Source organism: Quercus suber, unplaced genomic scaffold (assembly GCF_002906115.3).
Source record: "Quercus suber isolate HL8 unplaced genomic scaffold, Cork oak 2.0 scaffold_690, whole genome shotgun sequence".
NCBI classification, from domain to species: domain Eukaryota; kingdom Viridiplantae; phylum Streptophyta; class Magnoliopsida; order Fagales; family Fagaceae; genus Quercus; species Quercus suber.
In genome coordinates, this window is record NW_027070131.1 from 65,770 (window position 1) to 81,476 (window position 15,707).

The 15,707-nt window shown below is 33.6% G+C and overlaps 1 protein-coding gene and 1 non-coding gene across 2 annotated transcripts; both read left to right on the plus strand.

Moving 5' to 3' along the window:
• The first annotated feature begins 63 nt into the window (after positions 1 to 63).
• On the plus strand, positions 64 to 1,614 carry LOC111988161 (protein RESTRICTED TEV MOVEMENT 3). The gene is made up of 5 exons (XM_065766204.1): positions 64 to 195; positions 283 to 452; positions 540 to 825; positions 925 to 1,085; positions 1,285 to 1,614. Exons 1-5 carry the CDS (start codon positions 110 to 112, stop codon positions 1,440 to 1,442), a joined length of 861 nt encoding a protein of 286 aa, XP_065622276.1. The 5' UTR covers positions 64 to 109; the 3' UTR covers positions 1,443 to 1,614.
• Positions 1,615 to 14,002: 12,388 nt separating this feature from the next.
• LOC111988094 (uncharacterized) lies at positions 14,003 to 15,707 on the plus strand. The gene is made up of 3 exons (XR_010626061.1): positions 14,003 to 14,127; positions 15,415 to 15,541; positions 15,629 to 15,707. It is a non-coding gene; the product is annotated as an uncharacterized LOC111988094 (transcript).

The following is a 15,707-nucleotide window of genomic DNA, read 5'->3' on the forward strand; positions in this document are numbered from 1 at the left end:
CCCAATCCATATGTCATACCCAATATTTAGTAAATTGCCCTTTTAAAATATTCCTAATGTATTTGCAGAAATCACAAGATCAAAAAGACATTTACCTCCAACTCATTACATGCTTAAAATAGAGTCATACTCTATACTGTCCGAGACTGTGGAAAAGTATGAGTCCGGTGTTTTTGAAGCTGGCGGGCACAAATGGTGGACCCTACTGCTCTACCCACTTAATTATTTGTTCAATTAAAATATAAATGTTTTCTTTGTCAAGAGGTCTGTCTTCTTTTACAGGAGGTTGTCTCTCTATCCCAAAGGAAACAAAAAAATGAATGGAAGTGGTCATATCTCCCTTTACTTAGCAATTGTAGAGACAGAAAATCTTCCTCGTGGTTGGGAGATTTGTGTCAACTTCAAATTGCTCGTGTTTGATCAGATTCGGGACAAGTACTTGACCATTCATGGTTTGCTCTCTCATAATTGACGCAAATAAATATGCATGTATGTATAATGGTTTTGTAAATTTATTTTCTATATCATCTTTTGTCCAGATGCTGATGATAGTTCAATTAAAAGATTTCATGACATGAAGACTGAATGGGGCTTTACCAAATTTCTTCCCTTGGATACTTTCAATGATGTTTCTCATGGATACCTTGTCAATGATTGTTGCCTATTTGGTGTAGAGGTTTTTGTTCATAAACATAGTGGCAAACTGGAGTGTGTTTCCATTACAGAAAAACCTGCTAATTGTACTTTGACTTGGAAGATTGAAAAATTCTCGGCACTAGATGAAGAATCATATTCTCAAGAATTCACTGTTGCAGATTCACAATGGTATTTTTATTACTGGAAGTTGCACTTTTATTATTATTAAAAGGAAAGTTAATTTTTATGTTTATCAGCATTATTTTTAATTCCTTTTGCTGAATCCAGGAAGATACTGGTTTATCCCAAAGGAAATTCTAATGGAAAAGCCAAAGCGATATCTGTCTACCTCTGCTCATGTAATTGTCTTGTATCGGATCTCAAATATTTTGCAGAATTCAAACTGCGAATAAGGGACCAAATCAACAAAAATCATGTAGAAAACACAGGTAAATCAAATATTTTAATCATATTTTCATTTCAAATGTTGGGGAAATATAGGCTCCGGTGGGTTTTTTTTTTTCTCAATTTGCTTAATATTCTACCAGAGCTATGGTTAAACCTGAATTTCCACATTATGTATGTGTTTCCTGTTCTCCTTCACTTGTTTTGTTTCACTGTAAACTTTGTTTCGTTCTCTTTTTTCAGCTAAACATTGGTTTTCTAAATCATTGAAAGACTGGGGCTTTTCGCAATTTTTGCTACTAGAGAATCTCAATGATGCATCGAAGGGTTTTCTGGTGAATGACACTTTAATTGTGGAAGCAGAAATTATGGCTGTGTCCAACATTAAGCTGTTCGCATAGTGACGGTGCCTACTATTTTTCCTGGACCCGCATTTGGTAAGATAGGCAGTTTTTTTTTTTTTTTTTTTGGATACTGGGAGATTAGCCTTATTGCAGTTGTAGAGATAATATCAAATTTGGAATAACTTATATATTTGTCATGGTTATCGTAAATTGTGCATGTTATGTTAAATGAATGTTCTGACTAATCTCTTTAGCTCCTAGTGTTTTGCATGCATAAATAAATAAATATATATATATATATAGAAGGGTACCTATCAAAAATCATTTTTTTCTGCATCTTAACCAAAGCTTTGATAGAATGCCAGCCTAATGGTGGTGCAATTCTAATTTCTCTCTCTCTCTGCCTTATGGACCTTCTCTCTCCCTCTATCTCTTGTTCTCTCTCTCTTTTTTTATTTATTTATTTTTTTTGAATAGTAAACTTAGTGCATTTCATGCTTATAAAAATAGTCACATGTTGCCAATGCCATCCTAATGGCTGGATGCATTGTATCCAAGCCATGTTATTATTGTAGTCACTTTGGTTTTCCTGTTTAGCGGCAAAATTAAAAAAAAAAACATAATTGATATAATAACTCACTTAGTATAAAAATTCAAAAACTTATATAAGACACGTGACACAAAACTGAGAATTAAATTAAGAATTTAATTAGATTTTCTCTGAGTTTTACCTCTCTCTCTCTCTCTCTCTCTATATATATATATATATGGATGAAAGTTCCTCCAATTCAAATCACATGACATATTTTATAATTACATTAACGAGTGCTTAAGAAGAAGAGGCAAGTGTTTGTCCAAATAATAACACCACTTACTTCAAGTCAAGTCCCACACCTATGATCCATTTTGAAAGGAATTCAACCCCTGAATGTGAAAGAGTCTTGGGCTATATAATACGGTCCAAATACAGTGTAATGAATCATAGTGGGCCAAATTCCTTCTATAATTATTGATTCATTGGGTGTTATTTTTTGGCAAACAATATAGTATTTGTAAACACTAATTTGATATTTCAATTCGTGATAGATTGAGATCATTTTGAGAATACTAATGGAGCCAGTATAGTTTTATTTTGCAATTTTTCTAGAAAAGTGTAATTATTGATTCATTGTGTGTAATCTTTTTGGCAAACAATATACTATTTGTAAGCACTCATTAATATTTCAATTCATGGCAGATTGAGACATATTCATTTTTTGGTGTTTATGTAATGATATTAGTACATTACAAATTTGAATTACTCTGATGACAAAATTTATTTTCTATTTTTCTATGGGGATGTAAAAAATTGATAGTTTTTTTTTTTTTTTTTAAATAAAGAAATTGAAAAGCATTAGAGTTATTGCATAAAGTTCAATTCGGGCAAGAATTTCCTCATCCCTTTATTCCAATGCAAAAACAAAAAGTGCACCTTAAAATAATCCCATTTAAGTTAAAAATGAAGCCAAATTGAGAACTACAAAAACAAAAAGTTAACCTTTCACATTGTCATAGTTACAACAATATCTTGTTAATCATTGAACACTATCAAAAAAATTAATCAAATTGGGCACAAAGGTGTGGAAGAAAAATACTAGTTCCATTCTTATTATGTCACAAACCATTTTTTTAGTACTCATACATGAATAGTCACTTCAAGTGACATCCAACATTAACACTTGGACTTAAACAAAATCCTCTTATGCTTTGCAACTTTGTTCTTTTTGCTACCACTAGGGCCTTGGCCTTTCCCTTGTCCTTCTTGCTTCCACTAGCACTATTCTTCTCTGTATGAATTTGACTTGATTGTTGAGTACCCATACATGATTGCCAAGTACCCTATATAACAATACAACCACAATATCAATGCATTATTTTGAGGGAGTGACAATGGACATTCATCCATGACTGTGACACAAAATTAACAAGAAGATCAATAGAAAGAGCTTATTAAAAAAAGAAAAAGAACAATATAAAGAACACCTTGGTAATTGTTCCGTCAAAGCTAAACTCCCCATCCATTAGCTAAATTGTTCCCTCAAAGCTAGATATTTTTACTAGTCTACTTATTTAAATAAAACAATATAGATTAAAAAAAAATGGAAGAAGAAAACCTAGTAGGAAAAACTTCAAACAAAGTTAGACACACAACCAATAGCCCAGCAACAACACTTAAAACAACCCTCTTATATGTCACTGAAGTACAAACAACTACATTTGCAACCACACTACACAAATACAAGTACGACAGGGCAGTCAAACCCAAGCCTGAAAATTAAACCAAACCAAAAAATTGCAGAGAATAATGATGTTAAGAAACAATAGAAAAAAACTTCAGCTTGGCTAAATCCTATTCCTAGGCAATGTCTACACAAGTGAATCCAATGAGAATAGTAATGCCACGTTCAAAGAGTTTGTGAAGGACATGAACAAGATGAACTCAAATGGCAAATCATTTGAAGGTTTCTGCATTAAAGGCTTCCAAAAGGTGTTGGAACCATTTCGAAGAAGAAAAATTGAAAAAGAAAATGTCACAGTTTAAACAACTAAATGTAATATAACCACAGCTTTTTAAAATTTTCTTATGAAATTTCTAATTTCAATTAGTTTATATGAAAGTACACATAAACCCGGCCATGAAAATTATTTTCAAGTAATTGCAAACCCATCTAAAATCCTACCAAACAATGAAAACCCATTAGAACACTGGTCATATCTCTCTTAGGAAATTCATCAAACAATTGTATAGCATACTCAAAACCAGTTTTGATCAAATGGAAATTTCACCATAGCCAACTCTACCCAATCCACCACAGGTCTTGAAACACTTGGATAAGTGTAAAGTGTAACGGATAAGCCCAAAAATTAAATAAATAAAAAATACAAAAATTCGCACATGGTTGAGATTAGAAAAACAGAGAGTAGGGAAAAAAAAGTGTACCGATGCCAAGACAAGGTATTGATTTGATAGGTGTGAACAATTTAAGGAGTAAATTAGCCAATATAAAAGTTCAGGGGGTCTTGTGGCCAATGGTTGAAAGTTTAGGGGGTGAATGAGCATTTTTCCCTATACTTAATACCAAAAAGGGGTAATTACAGTAAACTGAACCGTGGTTTGGCCTAAATTCATGTTGCCTACCTGAGGTTTGTACCGTTAACCTTCAGTAACTCACCTCTCAATTTGCCGTTAAAAAAACACATTTTTAGACAAAAATAAACATAACTTTGAATCAAAAGGATAGGGTTTGAAATTTTTTCAAAAATGGATGAACATTGAAAATGAAATTTCAAACCAATACAAATAAGCACTTTGCCTTCTTCCTGTAAAACAAAATTATACATAAGCAGAAAAGTTTCAACTTTCCATCATCAATCATCAATCCCTTGCATCCAAGCATTTAAGAATTTATTTTCAAGGGAGATGCTCTATTCATCATCAATCTAGTACAAGGGGAGGATTTTTGCACTTCTCACTTGATAATATCATTAAATTAAGATTGAGAAGCTTTAGCTATTTTTGTTTCAACCATATCGAAAGGAATTGAAACTATGTTGCTCATGACTAAGAAAGCCAAGAATGTTGACATCTGGTTTAGCTGGATGATGTCCTAGTTGAAATGGAATATGATGTAATTTGTGGTATTTCATTGTAGTTCTAATGAAACACAATACCCACCAATAAAAAATTAAAAAAAGATCTCACTTAATGGTTAGATCTACCAATTTGAGCTAAAAATTTCCACTAGAGGTTACCAATTTCATTAGAATACAAACCAATCTCAACCACAGTCACAACTTCACTAGATTCTTCAAAGCGGCAAAGAGGCCGTGTCTTTTCCCGAGACCCAGTGGCACCAAATCCAACACCACCACTCCCACAGCACCCTCAAGCCAACAAACCAAACCCCCGCGCATGCGTTCAACCAAACACAAACAAACAATTTTCTAAAAAAAAAAAAAAAAGACACAAACAAACACTACCACGCCATCACTGTCAGCTTGTCACCATTCACTCCAAATGAACAAAAACCCAATAAAAGAATTGAGGAATTGCCTGTATGAACAAACTCCCAAATCACGAGCAGCTGGACAAGTACAGGCTCCAATAATAACCAATAGCATAACACAAAGTATAAAAGTTTTTATATATTAAATTATTTGTTGGTTTGGTTATTCTGTTTTTACTTTTGTTCTTCTTTAAATTACACTACATTTAATTTGTTTTCCTCTTTTGAAATGGAGTTACGGTGGTGGTTGAGTAGTGTTACATTTAATAACACTTTATCTTAAAAAGGCTTATATTATTAAGTGGCTTCAAGCCAACAGCATCTACCACCTTACATAGTTCTCATTCTCAAAAAATTCTTTCATAGTTCTATTACAATACAATTGAGGACCAACTTATATTACAACCCATCAAGAAGACTCAATCTTATCATTCCAACATTCTCACTTGAGCCAAAACATGAAAACAACATAATTAAAAAAAAAAAAAACCATGATAGAATTAGTGCAATTTTGCACTTTCTCTCTTGCTCTAAAGCTCTCACTACTATCTCCTTGGCTTGAACAGAGGAAGCTCGAAACTTTCTCTCCCTCTCAGTGGCTTTTGCTACCCTGTGTTGAGTAATTTCTACCATTTGGGTAGCTTCTGCTGCTGCTGCTTGGGTAGCTTCTCTTTCCCTTTCATGTGCAAGTTGCAGCTCACTCCGCAGTAAATCCAACTTTTGTTGCACCAAATGGGCAGCTTCATTCCCATGCATACAAGTGGGATTATTAATCCATTTAAAGAAAGGGCACTTGGGACTAACTTGTTCATAAATTGAGTTGAACACATCACATTCCAATTACACGTGAATCAACTAGATTATGTAAAAAGTATACTTACCTTATATCAGCTACAACCCAGAAACCTTCTCCCAAAATTATCCACTATCAGACTTGTTCTCAACACACAAGTCTCATTTTTACACATATGCCCACTTGAACTTGAGTAATTTCCACTTGAAGAAGACATCTATTATCAACTTCCTGTGAATCAAAGCTACCATCAAAACTTGAAACCCCAGCTCAGAACCATAAAGTAGAATTGTCGTACCTGGTAATGATCTATCTTCGAATATTCAATGCCTCAAGAAAACTCAAAGTCAAAACCTCATCCTCACACAAAAGCACGATCAGGAAAATCAAAATCCCAGCTCAGTTACAGGGGTTTTCACATTCCTAGGACTCGTGAGGAAAAGAGAGTGAGTTCGTGTTGTTTAATCAGTTTTATGTTCTAATTTGGAATAAAAAGGTGTTTGTCTAACGTCTGAGGGTAAGGTGGGCAACGGGGGAGTAACGAATTGAAGTTCAGGTGGGCAAAATGACAAGTTTTGAATCACAGGTAGGCAAAGTGCAAACGGTCCAAACCTCAGGTGGGTTTACAATAATTATCCCTTAAATTTAACAAAACCCTTACTTTTGACCTTAGTTTCTCTTGTCTTTTTAGGTTTTTTTTTGTTTGGAGAGGAGAGATATATAAAAAAGTAACCAAAGATACATTTTTATCCTCATTTGTAATAGAGGTGGGTTATGGAAATCTAATGGTGCAAACCTCAAGTGGGCAAAGTGACACTTTTCAAATAACGGGTAAGCAACGTGAATTTGGGCCAAACCACAGGTGGGTTTACCCTAATTACCCCTAATGAAAATAATACTTATTAAATGTACTTGCCTAGATATTAGAAACTAAAAGATCAAGGTGCTGAGGCCACAAAATGGCCACATTACCTATACTTGACCTAATGGCTTATCAAGATAAATTTTTAAAGGGTAAATTCCATAAACATACCTTGAGGTTTAGCTTAATGCCAACCAAGTCCAACACATGTCAAACCAAACCAATTTGGTACCTAAAGCCAATTTAATCCTAAACACCGTTAGCCACGTTAGTTTCTCTCCCTTCTCTTCTCTGTTAGTCTCTTCTCTCTTCTCCTTCCCTCATTCTCTTTCTCCCTAACCTCAGATTTGCCATAGCCACATGCAAACAACAATCCAATTCTACTTATACCAAAACTCAGCCAACTCCACAACAAAAACCCTAAATCCAAACTATCAAACCCACCACCGTAGCAAAACTAAAACCATAGTTGAACCCACCATAGCAAAACTACCACCATAGCAGAACCCACAACCACCCCCACCCCCACCCCCACTTGAACAACAAATCCATCCCCATATCAAAGCCTACCACCACTGAAAACCACCAGTGACCATAATATCCAAACAACCCATAACAAATCCAAACCCATATCAAAACTCACAACCACTGGCCACAAAACCCAAATAACCAACAACAAACCCACCACATATCAGTACCCATAACCACCCCTAAAGCAAAACCACCATCATCAGAACCCACCACTATTGAAAACCCAAATCCAAAAAAACCCACAGCAAATCAAAACCCACCACTGGCAACCCACAGCCAAGCCAAACCACCAGCCCGCACACACCACTTCCTTTGCTTGAGAGAGAAGAGATAGCTGACCCAAACCACCAACCCATCAAGGGTTAATTTGGCCAAGGAAAAAAAAAAGAAAAGAAAATAAAACAAGCAAAGGAAAAAGAAAATAGAAAGAGAAAGTTATAGAGAGAACCATCTTGGTTGTAGCTTGCAGCGACTATAGCTTGCCAACGGTAGCCATGAGATTTTGGGGGACTGGAGTTTAGGGTTAGGGAGAGGATGAGAAAAGGTTGAGATGTGAGATCAGAGAAGAGAGAGATGAGAGAGATAAGAGACTTAAATGACTAACGGACTTAAACGGCGTGTAGGGACCAAATTGGGCTTAAGAATGAAATTGGTTAGTTTTGAAAAGTTATGGACCTTGTTGATATTAACCTAAATCTCAGGGTAGGTTAATAGAATTTAGCCATATTTCTAAATTCTTCAACTTTTAAGTTTTCTTATTTACTTATTATGTTAGTGCACACAGTTGGCATGTGAACAAAACAATAAAAGAAGCAGATGAGAAGAGTAGGAAGTAAACACAAATGATGAAGATGAAGACGTAGTAGCAGCTGGGGAGAGGGTGATCACCGACTTGAAAATAACCAGAGACATGGTGGTGAGTGGTAGAGACGAAAAAGACCCATGTTTGACTTTTTTTTACTTTTTCCTGTCTGGTATTGATTTTCAGCCGAAACGTCTGATTTTCAGTGGTACATTTGGTATAGTTCGGTACTAGTTGGTATTTTGAGCAGCACGATATAGAGGTGTTTCTATTCCAGTTGACTAACCGGTAGGATAAATACTGGTTGTACTGGCCAATACGGTATGGTATTCACTCCTCTGGTAATTACACCTAAAGATATTAATAAAATTTCTTTTAGTGATTTGCACTAAACCCTAAAGTGCTCGGAAAGGAGGTGTCGCAATGTAGAAATTTCTCTAGCACATTTTCTTGGGAAATTAAGTCCTCTTAATCTGGAGAGGATATCGTCGAGCTTTTTATTATGTAGGATATTTAATCCATCATGCTTTAATATGGTGAAAGTAGTTTGCACCTATTGTGGCTAGATTGGTACAATTTATTATGCGAAAATGCCAAAAAAACAACCATTTTACTTGAAAAATAATACTTTTAATCAGAGTTTTAACTTCGAATTCATCCATTTTAACTTTGAATTTGATCGACGAACTATTGTTTTGAAGGGACTTTCTTGATATTTAAGATAGATAAAAATTTATTTCAATCGGATGGTAGGATCAAAAAGTCAACTTTTTGAATCTTGGTTATTGTTTAGTCAATGTTGTCCAAACTTAGCCAAAAATGGCAAGTTTGAGATTTTGGACTCTTGTGTTATTAAAATGATTTGTTCAAACATTCAATTAGGATAAATAGGATTAATTTTTTTTTTTTTTTTTTTATGTAGGATATTTAATCCATCATGCTTTAATATGGTGAAAGTAGTTTGCACCTATTGTGGCTAGATTGGTACAATTTATTATGCGAAAATGCCAAAAAAACAACCATTTTACTTGAAAAATAATACTTTTAATCAGAGTTTTAACTTCGAATTCATCCATTTTAACTTTGAATTTGATCGACGAACTATTGTTTTGAAGGGACTTTCTTGATATTTAAGATAGATAAAAATTTATTTCAATCGGATGGTAGGATCAAAAAGTCAACTTTTTGAATCTTGGTTATTGTTTAGTCAATGTTGTCCAAACTTAGCCAAAAATGGCAAGTTTGAGATTTTGGACTCTTGTGTTATTAAAATGATTTGTTCAAACATTCAATTAGGATAAATAGGATTAATTTTTTTTTTTTTTTTTCATGTAGTTCCCTACTTTTTTTTTCTTTTTTCTTTTTTTTTTTTGAAAACATGATTTTCAACCTTTTAGGGCTTAAACCAGCATTTTGACACATTAATTGAGACTAGACAAAATACGGTAATAGAAGACATGAAGCAATTCAAAGGAAAATATATCCCTAAAGTTGACATTAAATCAAAAGATCAATGTAAAGAGACAAATTATAACCACATTATCCAAATGAATCTCAATTCTCAAAATACCATACGTAAGAGTAAAAAGTACCCAACAAACTACAATCAGATCCAACAAAATATAAAGAAAACAAAAGCAAACTCCCCCTGAATCTGTGCAACTCTCCCTGTCACTATGCATATCCCCTAACTATAATCCTAAAATTGCTCTCAATCTCCCCATCAGAACACAACTTTCTATGTACCACTATTTGCCCCTTTCGTCATGAAATGACAAAGGGGCTCAAGTCGATGATCGATCATAATAAATAGGTGGAAATCACATTTTTGTCTCTACATTTTCAGGCGATTCCTACTTTGGTCCCTGGATTTTATTTTTACCGCTTTTAGTCCATATCCTAAAAAATGCTTCTCGTTTTGGTCCCTGCTATTATATCAGAAACGGAAAATGCACACGTGGCAAATGGCATAAAAAAATATTAAAAAAATTTTATTTTATTTTAAAATAAAATAAAATTTTAGTTATAATTTAATTATTTAAATAATAATTGTTCTTCATGTTCTTCCACGTTCTTCCCCTAAGAACATAGTTGCCCAAAAAATAAGAAATTCAAGATTTTCTTCTCTTTTATTTCATTTTCTTAGCATCCAAACAAGCAAAAACATACACAAAACCATGATCAAAAGGAAAATGTAGTCCATTTTCCACATTTTACAAATTCTCAAATATAATAATAATAATAATAATAATAATAATAACCACAAATCTCAATCTCACTTCATTGCTTTGTGCTTCTTTTCTTTTCAATTTGAGGATTGGATTTTTGGAATCTCTCTTTAAATTCACAAAAAGGATTTGGCCTCAGCAATGTCTTCTTCACAGTCATCACCAGGCTACTACAACACACTTCCCTCCACATCCACAACCACCACCAACACTGCCACTGCGCGCTCCGTCTTCGCCACGCGTCGTCCATGGCGTGAGCTCCTCCAATCATTCTCCTCCTTTACGTGCCCTTACACACTCGGGGAAGCCATTGCACACGTCAAGCACAACCTCAATCTTAGCCTCCTCTGGCACCCGATCTCCATGATTGTCTTCCTCGCCATCTTCGTTGCCTGGTTTTTCCTCTACTTCCTCTGTGACCTTCCACTCCTCCTCTTCCACATCACTGTCGAAGACCGCATCGTCTTGGTGTTGCTCTTCATCATCTCTAGTCCTCACCGATGTCTGGCTCAATGTCCTCACTTCGCTAAATCTGGGTTGATAATAATACGTGGGACTACTTAACTTTGAATTTGTATTTAAATCTGGGTTGTTGTTGTTGTTGTTTTTTTTTTTTTTTTTTTTTTTTTTTTTTTTTTTTTTTTTTTTTGAGAAACATCTGTGTTGGTATTTTTGTTGTTCTTGTTCAAGATACACTTAGATCTTAATTCATGTGGTTTTTGGTTTTTAATTATGTTTTTATTTTTTTTATTTAGTTAAAATTGATAAATTAGTTTTTAAAATATTTAAAATATTTTTTAATTTTTCCATTTTCCACGTGTGCATTTTCCGTCTCTGATATAAGGGCAGGGAACAAAACGAGAAGCATTTTTCAGGATAGGGACTAAAAGCGGTAAAAATAAAATCTAGGGACCAAAGTAGGAATCGCCTGAAAATGTAGGGACGAAAATGTGATTTCCGCCTAATAAATAACATCCTTATGTAGTAGTTCTCCAATATCATGAACCGTGAGGAAAATAGGGTTTTGATCTTTTAGGGTGTGTGTTGTTTCTAGGTAAAATAGGGAGGATGAAAAATTTTGGAGAGAAAATAGGAGAGAAAATGAATTTGTGTTTTGTTTGGTTGGGAGGAGGGGAAAAAAAACTTTTGTGTGGGGCTTAGGCATTTTCCACCTAGGCCCACAAAAACTTTTCTCTCCAAAATGAAAAGAAAATAGGAGAGAAAACATTGAGGCCTATTGGGTGACAAAAATACCCTTACTTTTTATTACTTTCACCTATCCCTCTCGCTTTCCCACTACTTATGACCTGATTTACCTTTTGCCTCTTCATCCTTATCTCTTTAGCATCTTCACAGCACAGTAACATGAACTCCAGGTTCTCTTCTCTCCCCCCCCCCCCCCCCTTTTTTTTTGACCTTGTCCTCATTACATTCCTCATTCTATTGTATTAATCTATGGTTTCTTGTTGATTTTTTTTTTTTTTGGGAAATATCTTCCTAGTTTATGTAACAATGGTCATGTGGATTATTATTATTATTTTTTTTGGTCGAAAATGTCTTCCCAGTTAACGCATAATCAATTTTTGTTGCTCATAAATTTTAAATTATATATAATAATAAAGAAAATAATATAAATGTATATGTATTTGTCTTAATTTTTATATTATTTAATGAGTGCAAATATATCTATTTCTTATATATTATAACAAGGACATAATAGTCAATTTATATAAATTACATTTTCTATCCTCTCATTTTTCTCTCCAACAAAACAAAAAAGTTTTCCACCCTCCCACTTTTCCATCACTCCAACCAATCACACATAAGGGTAAACCAAATCTATTCTATCCTCTAAATAATTTTCCATCCTCCCATTTTTCTACTCCTCCAACCAAACGAAGCTTTGAGATACTTTTCCCTCACCTTTGGATTGTGTCGAAAAAGATTGACAATGCTTAGTAGCCATCAACAAATAAGTATATGTCCAAAAAACGAGCATAGACAAGACAAGAATAAGGACCAATCAAAAATGTAAGGTGTGTATGATATGCATGTACTAGCCTATGTGAATGAAAAGCAAGGAGCAAACACACAAAATCAAAATAGGCACAAACAAGCACGTAAGGCATGAAGGCAATGGCATGGTATAATAAAAGGAAATTGGCTACCAATTCAACGAGTGAGGGTTCACCAAAAATTTTTCCCTAATTATACTTTAAAATACCACAAGAAGCTAAAATATCACAAATCCACATATAACCCAATTCAATCAAGAAATTAGAAGGACAATGACAAATCCAACTAAAACTAACTAAAACCCAACCATGATTGATGCAATGTATGATTCAAAAATGAGAAAGATGGATTAGGATTAGCTTAAGATGATGTTTGGAATGAATTTGAGTTGATTTTGAATGAATAAAAGCAAATTTGAATATCGGGAGTAAAAGGGGAGATAACAGATGAGTTGGACAACTGAAAGACAATTTAATTGTTTAAAATAATAGTTGGACATAATATTTTATTGAAGAAAATATTTTAATTGCCAACAAAAGGAAAAAAAAAAAAAAAAACAACAAAAAGACAATTTTTCTTTCTTTCTTTCTTTTTAGGGACATTTGGGTCACTTCCCGGTTTGGTAGAGTAGTTTAACAATATGTTTTCAGTTTTTAAACAATATTACACGCATTTTTACACACTTTTTTTTACCTACACATATTTTTAAAAAATACAAATAACGTTACTAGAACAACGTTACTAAATGACCATTTTATAGGGTCATTACTCATTGGTTGAAATGCTGCATTGGCTAATGCTTTTTCTTTTTTCATAGGGTCATAGACAGTCAGTCCAGATTGTGGGGACGCCAACACAAAGTTGTCAAGCACTAATTTTTTTTTTTTTTTTTAGCTTTCTTTTTCTATCAAGAGTATTGACATTAGTAGACCATAAATTTAGTAACATATCTTTACAAAAAACTACTTTATTTATATTATCTTCTCACTTTACAGGATACTATATTTATATTTTTAGTTATTTGATTAAAAAAATATAAAAATTTTATTAAAAAGCAATGTGAACACAACCAAAAGAAATTTTTTTTTTTTTTTACATTCTCAAAAAAAAAAGAAATTTTTTTATTAAAAAGTAGTGTGAACACAACAATTTATTTATTTTTTTAATTTACATATGAGTTGCGCAACAAAAAAGAACTCTGCACTCTAGATGTGGAGCCCAAAAATATGGTTTTGGCTCACATTTTAGTATTTTGTGGCCATAAAATAACAATATAACTTTTTAGTACCCTGTCCATTTACCTCCGACCCCCCAAACGCGCCTTTATTTCCCCTCTATCTTTTATATATAAAAAGGATGCAAATTATCAATATTTTTCTCAAAAGGAGGATTTCCAGAAACCAGAAAAGTGTGAAGTGATGAAGTCTGGCGACTCTGCAACTACCAACTTCTGCGATGAACTCTGTATGTTCTCTTTTCCCTCCTCTTCACAATTATAAAATTTGAGTCTATTATGCTCTGTCTTTTTGTTGTTTATTTCATTTCAGTGTTCATAAAAGTACATCATGAATATTATTTATTTTTCCATATGAGTTATATGAATTTCCCAACTTCTTTTCTAAAAAGAATTAAGCAATTAGAATACGTTCGATTTTTTTTTTTTTTTGAATCAGTCTGTCGAGCCCGCAAATATTTTGCTGTAGTTGTATATGAGAAGTATATGAACTCTTTTGCTGGAAAATAGGTTGGTGCCTACTAAGACCTCTCTAAAACCCCGCAAAAGTAGAAGTTTTGTGCAATGAGTACGACGTTTTTAGGTCTTTTCTTACTGCTTAATCTCTTCTAAAAGCTACGAAACACGATTATACAAAGAAAAAAAAGAAAAGAAAATGGAGAGTGAACACAAGACTGAGACGGACTTGAACTATTTTTTTGAACCTATAGAGATATCTATGTGTTTCTACTTTGGAGTTGGGGTCTTTATTCATGTTATAACCTATTACGTTTTAAAAATAGAAGGATTGGAGTGTTAAGTTCCAATTTACGATTATGAGATTATTATTTTTTAGTTAAAATTTGTTTACTTGTAGAAAATGGCTCAATTTAGGATTATAAATACTTTCTAAATGTGTTTTGAACTTCACGAAGTATGTCATGTCCAAACAGGACATTTAGAATTTATCACTTCAATTAAATCATTGCATTTTCAAGTTGGATGATTGGGATCCATTTAAGAAAAAGAGTCAAAGTGGCCTTTTAAGTATCCATATAGAGGGAAAAAAAGGTTTTCATGTAACAGGTCTGCAGTTGTCAATTTATGATCCCAAAATATTTTATGTTTATTTGTATGACACGTCCAAACTTAAAATTAGATTCTATCACTGTACTTCAATTAAATCATTGTATTTTCAAGTTGGATGATTGAAAATCATTAAAGAAAAAGAGTGTCCAAACTTAAACCTCAAATACTGGGCATTATTGAGGGTGCTGGTGCCACTGGACAAACAGCTTGAATCCCCCAAAATATTTTTTGTAGGAGTCTTGATCAAGTAGAGAATATATGTGATAGATTACAAAATGACATCTGCTGCATTTGCATGAACCAGTACTGCATTATTCATTTTTAAATTTCTTTGAGTTCAATGATTCTGCTTTAGGATTGCTTGTTTGAAAACATTTCCGAACCCCAATCCATATGTCATTACCCAATTTTAGTAGATTGCCTTTTAAATATTCCTAATGTATTTGCAGCAATCTCAAGATCAAAAAGACATTTACCTCCAACTCATTACATGCTTAAAATAGAGTCATACTCTATACTGTCTGAGACTGTGGAAAAGTATGAGTCTGGTGTTTTTGAAGCTGGCGGGCACAAATGGTGGACCCTAATGCTCTACCCTCTTAATTATTTTTTCATTTAAAATATAAATGTTTTCTTTGTCAAGAGGTCTGTCTTCTTTTACAGGAGGTTGTCTCTCTATCCAAAAGGAAACAAAAAAATGAATGGGACTGGTCATATCTCTCTTTACTTAGCAATTGTAGAG

What these genes read in the sequence shown, in the direction of transcription:
- LOC111988161 (XM_065766204.1), top strand. Translation starts at nt 110, where the DNA reads ATGCTTAAAATAGAGTCATACTCTATACTGTCCGAGACTGTGGAAAAG. An exon ending in GAAGCTGGCGGGCACAAATG is followed by an intron (nt 196 to 282) that starts GTGGACCCTACT and finishes CTTCTTTTACAG; the next exon opens with GAGGTTGTCTCTCTATCCCA. An exon ending in CAAGTACTTGACCATTCATG is followed by an intron (nt 453 to 539) that starts GTTTGCTCTCTC and finishes TCTTTTGTCCAG; the next exon opens with ATGCTGATGATAGTTCAATT.